This window comes from Tiliqua scincoides, chromosome 5, assembly GCF_035046505.1.
Source record: "Tiliqua scincoides isolate rTilSci1 chromosome 5, rTilSci1.hap2, whole genome shotgun sequence".
Taxonomy (NCBI): Eukaryota; Metazoa; Chordata; class Lepidosauria; order Squamata; family Scincidae; genus Tiliqua; species Tiliqua scincoides.
In genome coordinates this window covers 108946090-108953342 of record NC_089825.1, presented here as the reverse complement: position 1 = coordinate 108953342, position 7253 = coordinate 108946090, and the positions used below count along the sequence as shown (strand labels likewise).

At 44.4% G+C, this 7253-nt stretch overlaps 2 protein-coding genes across 2 annotated transcripts; both read right to left on the bottom strand.

Annotated features, from left to right (window-relative positions):
• Positions 1 to 495: 495 nt before the first annotated feature.
• On the bottom strand, positions 496 to 1140 carry LOC136653064 (olfactory receptor 5V1-like). Its single transcript, XM_066629989.1, has one exon. The coding sequence runs from the start codon at positions 1138 to 1140 to the stop codon at positions 496 to 498; it is 645 nt and encodes a 214-aa protein (XP_066486086.1).
• A 568-nt stretch (positions 1141 to 1708) lies between these two features.
• LOC136653063 (olfactory receptor 5V1-like) lies at positions 1709 to 2650 on the bottom strand. The gene has a single exon (XM_066629988.1). The coding sequence runs from the start codon at positions 2648 to 2650 to the stop codon at positions 1709 to 1711; it is 942 nt and encodes a 313-aa protein (XP_066486085.1).
• Positions 2651 to 7253: the final 4603 nt, after the last annotated feature.

Sequence of the window (7253 nt, the reverse complement as noted above, 5' to 3'; positions counted from 1 at the left end):
GAAGCATCTGTGCTGAGTGTAAATCAGACAGGTCTTAACCATTCCAACCTCTGTAGATTCAAAGTGTACTCCAGAGAAATTGATAACTTCTTGCACCCAGTGGGATGTAATTATTATTATTATTAATAAAAATATAGCACCATCAATGTGCATGGTACTTTACATTTGAAGAGAAGTCCTTGCTCTGAGGAGCTCACAGACACAATAAGAACAAGGGACTTGACTGAGGAAGGGGACCGAGGAAACGTCCTGTTTTGGACATCTTTTTCTCAAACAGCAATTTCATTCCAAACCACTTGGTGAATTATTTCTGAAATGTGGGACACCTTCAAAAGTGGATTGTATCACAAACATCCTCTGCTCCAAGAGTGAAACTTGAAAGTTCCGCAAGGCAGGCAGAAGCATATTTAATATAACTAATATAGAGAACGGGGTCTTGGCTTCACAATATTGAAGCAGAAAACCCTCAATCATTTGGATTCTGTGCATGTAGTTTTATGCCCTACCCATGGCTTTCCGGAGTGCCCCTTGCACATCCTTGTTTCTCAAGCTATAGATGATTGGATTAAGCATTGGTGTGAGAATCCCATATAGCACAGGCAAAATCCGATCCTTCTGCTGGGAGTATGTGGAGTTGGGACGGATGTATGTGAAGATGATGGTGCCAAAGTAGATGTTGACCACAGTCAGGTGAGAAGCACAGGTAGAAAAGGCCTTGAGACGCCCTTCCTTGGTGCGGATCCTGACAATGGCCAAAACTATATAGATGTACGACACCAGAGTAACCAGAAATGAACCCATGATCACACCTCCACCCACCACAAAGGTCGCAATTTGATTGGCTTGAGTGTCAGAACAGGAGAGCTGAAACAGGGGTGGGATGTCACAAAAGAAGTGTCGGATGACATTGTCCCGGCAGAAAGACAAAAGGGACATCATGCCAGAGTGCACACCAGAGTTAGTCAAGCCCAGAATCCAGGCAGATGCTGCCAGCCACACACACGTTTTGGGGTTCATGAATACACCATAGTGCAGTGGGTGGCAAATGGCAGCATACCGGTCATATGCCATCACACCCAGCAGGAGGCATTCAATGCCTCCTTTGTTCTTGTACAGCGTGATGATGTTTGCATCCCTCATGTCTTGAGGTACTCCACCTTCTCTCCAGCAGAGACAGAGGATTTCATGCAGCTCAGTGACGATGATCTCTTTGCAGCATTTTAGGACTTCAGCAGGGATGCTGTCTTTTCCAGGTGCCTTGCCAAAGGCAAGGGAGTCCAGGGCCACGTGAAGTTCTTCTAGGGTTGGTTCACTGGACCCAGTGGGATGTAATTATTATTATTATTAATAAAAATATAGCACCATCAATGTGCATGGTACTTTACATTAGAAGAGAAGTCCTTGCTCTGAGGAGCTCACAAATTCAATAAGCACAAGGGACTTGATTGAGGAAGGGCACATCCTGTTTTGGACATCTTTTTCTCAAACAGCAATTTCATTCCAAACCACTTGGTGAATTATTTCTGAAATGTGGGACACTTTCAAAAGTGGATTGTATCACAAACATCCTCTGCTCCAAGAGTGAAACCTGAAAGTTCCGCAAGGCAGGCAGAAGCATATTTAATATAGCTAATATAGAGAACTGAGTCTTGGCTTCACAATATTGAAGCAGAAAACCCACAATCATTTGGATTCTGTGAATGTAGTTTTATGCCCTCCCCATGGCTTTCCGGAGTGCCCCTTGCACATCCTTGTTTCTCAAGCTATAGATGATTGGATTAAGCATTGGTGTGAGAATCCCATATAGCACAGGCAAAATCCGATCCTTCTGCTGGGAGTATGTAGAGTTGGGACGGATGTATGTGAAGATGATGGTGCCAAAGTAGATGTTGACCACAGTCAGGTGAGAAGCACAGGTAGAAAAGGCCTTGAGACGCCCTTCCTTGGTGCGGATCCTGACAATGGCCAAAACTATATAGACGTACGACACCAGAGTAACCAGAAATGAACCCATGATCACACCTCCACCCACCACAAAGGTCGCAATTTGATTGGCCTGAGTGTCAGAACAGGAGAGCTGAAACAGGGGTGGGATGTCACAAAAAAAGTGTCGGATGACATTGTCCCGGCAGAAAGACAAAAGGGACATCATGCCAGAGTGCACACCAGAGTTAGTCAAGCCCAGAATCCAGGCAGATGCTGCCAGCCACACACACGTTTTGGGGTTCATTAATACACCATAGTTCAGTGGGTGGCAAATGGCAGCATACCGGTCATATGCCATCACACCCAGCAGGAGGCATTCAACACCACCAAAGGAGATGAAGAAATACATTTGGGAGAAGCAACCAGCAAGGGAGATTCGCTTGTCCTGAGAGAGATAACTTATCAGCATCTTGGGAACAGTGGAAGATGTGTACCCAATGTCCACAACAGAGAGATTACCCAGAAAGAAATACATGGGGTTGTGCAGTCTGCTGTCCAAAGCGGTGATGAGAAGAATGAGAGTGTTTCCACCTAGGGCCACCAAGTAGCAAAGGAGAAAGAGACCAAAGAGAATGAGTTGGACCTCTGGATCACTGGAGAGCCCCAGGAGTATAAATTCAGTAACTGCTGTGCCATTCTGCACCATCCGATGTAAGGGCTCCATCTGTGAGGGAATATTAAATGGAATATTTGTCAAAAGGTGGCACATGGAATAGAGGGTTTAGCCACACAAATACAAGCATGACAACAGTCAAAGCACAACAGCAGTTTTTTTTTAATCCATATAAAGCATTTGTGCTGCCCCATTCCTTGCTTTCTCTCTCTCTCTTTCCAGCTTCCTCCTCCTAATGAACTCTCAGAAACTCACAGAATTTATATACCTTTAACTTTTCAAGAAGAAACATCAGCTTTCATAAACTCCAGTTCCCAGGACTATGGGAATATCTGATCCAACCCCTTTATAGTGGAATTTGGTGGGGGGTTAGCCTACCTCTGCAGCTGAACTCCATTTCCTGCTAACACTAAAAATGCTTTTCTCCAACCACCACACATTAAGTATTTTTAAAAGTATTTTTAAGCACATCATCTTCCCTTCTGATTGTAACAGTGTTGTATCAGGGCAGGGGTACATCCAGTGTTACAACCAGAGACAAAATTTGGATGCACACATCAAGCTAAATATAACACAGAACATTTTTTTTCCTCAAGATACACTTTTTGGAAGAGAGTTGCGATTGGATCTCCTAATATTTGTTTTTAAATTTAAAGTTAACAGATTCTAGATTTGTCTGAAATAACAGATTCAGATGAAATAGTGCTTATTCTTTATACTTATTCTATCTCTCCCCCCTTGGGGCAAATAGCCCTTACTCTGCCATGTCCCAGAAGACCCTCTTATCATTGCATCATCAATATATCAAGGTAAGGAAAATTCCAGTTCTAGAACCATATACTGTATTAAAGGGAGGCTGTGGGGGCATGCACTGGATCCTATCCCCCTTTTCTGCAGCCTCCCCACCCCCTTTTCTCCCTAAACTTCCACTAGTGAAATTGCTAGTCTGAGAAAACCCACTGAGGAGCAGGAGGCTTACAAAAGTGTCAGGGGATTAAATCTCCTTTTGCCTCTGAAGCCTCCTGATTTGTCCTCCCCCACTGGAAACAGTGTGGCCAGTTTTGGCATGGCTGCACCAGTGGGGGGGGGGGTAAAAATAGAATTGGACTCTAATAATAATAATAATAATAATAATAATAATAATAATAATAATAATAATAATAACAACAGGTATTTATATACCACCTTTCTTGGTCTTTATTCAAGAATTTATTCAAGATGGTTTACATAGGCAGGCTTTATTAAATCCCTTATTAAATAGGGATTTTTACAATTTCAAAGAAGTTTCTTTCTTTCAAGAACGACTGCATTCAAGGTGTTTCATTCTGATCTGGCTTCACATTCTGGCCTCCATCCTCCCATGCTCAGAGCAGATGGAATTGCTCGGCTTCAGCTTGTCAGCTGCTCCAAGGTCGCACGGTGCCGGTGGCCTCGAACTGGCGACCTTGTGGATGTTATCTTCAGGCAGACGGAGGCTCTACCCTCTAGACCAGACCTCCTGCCTGGTGCAATTTAAACGCAATGCGTTCCCTTTGGAGCACTTTGCCTGGAGACAGGCCAATATAGGCTGGAGTTTCTAGCTTGGTCCAGTTTCTTAAAATATTGGGCCAAAGTGTGCTTCAGGGCTGACCAAAATCCATTGTTAAAGGGGTTACTGACTGACTCGCTGTTGTCTCCTTGCTTAGCTCTATTCAATAAGAAAATTAGACAAATGGGTCTCGAGGAAGATCTACAAGGAGCTGCTACACTTGAGATTTCTATCAGGCTCCTGATAATGAGACTAACAGACATAGAAAGGCAAGAGATTTTGGCTGCAGCACAAAAAAAATGTTCACCCCTAAATTTCCATCTTAACAATACCTTTGGTCTACAACCAAAATACTTGTCCTTCTTAGAGTGCCCCTTTGAAAGGAGGCCTTTTACATTAGCCCGATGCAACAGTGCTGCCTTCTAATGACCTACTTGGTAGGTTTAGAAATGCCCCGAAGGAAGAACGATTTTGCAGTTGTGGCCTCAGAGAGGTAGACGCTCTTCCACACATTGTTCTGCATTGTGCTTTTAATCAGGTGCTCAGAGACCAGTATCTCCCCTCATTGTCAGGAAACAAAAAAGGTCTCTCTGAGATCACCTCTTTACAACTTTTGCTTGCAGGTGAATTTGAATTTGTGACCCTTCCAGTTGCTAAATTTCTACATTTGAGCAACTTGAAGCGGGCTAAGTTGATGGTTCTAAGCAACTTGGAGTAACTGTGTAAGCAAACTGGTGTGTTTTAACCCTTATTTCTTATCTCTCTTTTAATATATACCTTCATACTTGACTGTTTGGAGATATTAGTTGTAAAACTATATGCCTAATAAAGGTTTGTTGTATGTTGTAATCAGTGCTTTTTTTGTAAATAAAAAGGTGCAGGAACTCACAACTTGTTAATCTTTTATTTATTTATTTATTTATTTATTTATTTATTTATTTATTTATTTATTTATAAGCAATTTTTTATTGGAGAAATAAAATATTTTTTATGTGCTTCCCCCTAAAGATGAACTTACTTCTGAGTAGACATGCATAGGATTGGGCTGTCAATCTCCACATCCCCTTCCCCCTAGCTACTTTTTCTACACGTGGGGAAAAATACTGTACAGGTGCACTTGTAGCGTGTAGTATGTAGTGTGGCACTACTTCGAGGAGAGGAAGCAGTGAATGGATTCCAAAAAATGGCTTACATGAGTTCCATGTAATCAACTGTGTTCTAAGCAACTGTGGGAGTAAGAACAAAAAAGGAATTCTTACAGGAGAGGGGTCCTTAGGTGCGCATAGAAACAGCTACGTTTGCAAACAAGTGATTAAATATGGTTTAATTCAGGTATCAGAATACTCTGTGTCTTTGGGAAGGCGCTTGGCATGCAACTGTATGCCCTTAGCATGTGAAAATGGGTGCAGACAGGGCTTTTTTTCTAATGGAACGCGGGGGGATGGAGTTCCGGCACCTTTTTGCAGGGGCCCCTCCCCTTTGGAGGCATTCCAGGAGGGGGGGAGCAAAATAGAGGCATTCGCTGGGTGGGTGCTGGGGGTGCAGGGTGGGCGGCCGCCTGGCCCCTGCCTGACCGCACAATGACCCCCTCCTGCCCCCATCTCCAAGCTCTCGCCTGAGCCCAGCTGCCTCCCCTCCCCCCGCGCTCTGCTTCTCAGCGCAGCTTCCAAGCTGGTGGAGGGCGCAGGGGACACGCGCTGACGCCGAGGAGGATGGACAGCCAGCCAGCCAGCCAGGGAGAAGGGCTGCGGCACCCACGGAACGCCCAGGTACTGGCTTGGCGGAGGAGGAGGGGAAGGAAACTGGCTGGTGCAGCCCCGTGCCAATCTGCAGCATGAGCCTAGGCATGTCTACTCAGAAGTAAGTCTCATTGTGCTCAATGGGGCTTGCTCCTGGGAAAGGGTGCATAGCCTTGCAGCCTGAGAGCCCAAGCATGTCTACTCAGAAATAAATTCCACTGTGTTCAATGAGGCTTACTCCCAGGAAAGTGTCATAGCCTTGCAGCCTGAGTAGACAGGCAGAGGAGGGGCTCTGTGGCTGCAGTCCTCTCCACACTTTCCTGGGAGGAAGCCCCACTGCCTCTAGTGGGACTGACTTCTGAGTAGACAGGCACAGGAGGGGCTTTGAGGCTGCAGTCCTGTCCACACTTTCCTGGGAGGAAGCCCCACTGCCTCTAATGGGACTGACTTCTGAGTAGACAGGCACAGGATTGGGCCCTGAGGCTGCCATCCTGTCCACAGTAAGCCCCATTCACTAAAGTGGACTTCTGAGTAGACATGCATAGGATTGGGCTCTTAGGCTGTAATCCTAGGCACTTTCCTGGGAGTAAGCTCCATTGACTAGAACAAGACTTATTTCAGAGTAGACATACCTAGGATTGGGCTCTTAATCCTGGCAGAGATATATATCTGCACCCAGTGCTTTTTTTGTAAATAAAAAGGTGCAGGAACTCACAACTTGTTAATCTTTTATTTATTTATTTATTTATTTATTTATTTATTTATTTATTTATTTATTTATTTATTTATAAACCATATTTATTGGAGAAATATAATATTTTTTATGCGCTTCCCCCCTAAAGATGAACTTACTTCTGAGTAGACATGCATAGGATTGGGCTGTCAATCTCCACATCCCCTTCCCCCTAGCTACTTTTTCTACACATGGGGAAAAATACTGTACAGGTGCACTTGTAGCGTGTAGTATGTAGTGTGGCACTACTTCAAGGAGAGGAAGCAGTGAATGGATTCTGAAAAGTTCCATGTAGTAAAATTACTCTAAGCAACTGTGGGAGTAAGAACAAAAAAGGAATTCTGTCCTTAGGTGCACATAGAAACAGCTACGTTTGCAAACAAGCAATTAAGTATGGTTTAATTCAGGTATCAGAATATTCTGTGTCTTTGGGAAAGCACTTGGCATGCAATTATATGTTCTCTGCTGCCCTGAGCAGCTGCTGTGCATTGCTGGACAGGAGCTGCAAAGGCTGGCTGGCGGAGGGCATGCTTGTGGGGGAAGGATGAGGAGGATCTCTGGCAAGGCTGGACAGCACATTGTACACACATAGAATCCCTTTTCGCCTGCCCTTAGCATGTGAAAACGGGTGCAGATATATATCTCTGCCAGGAT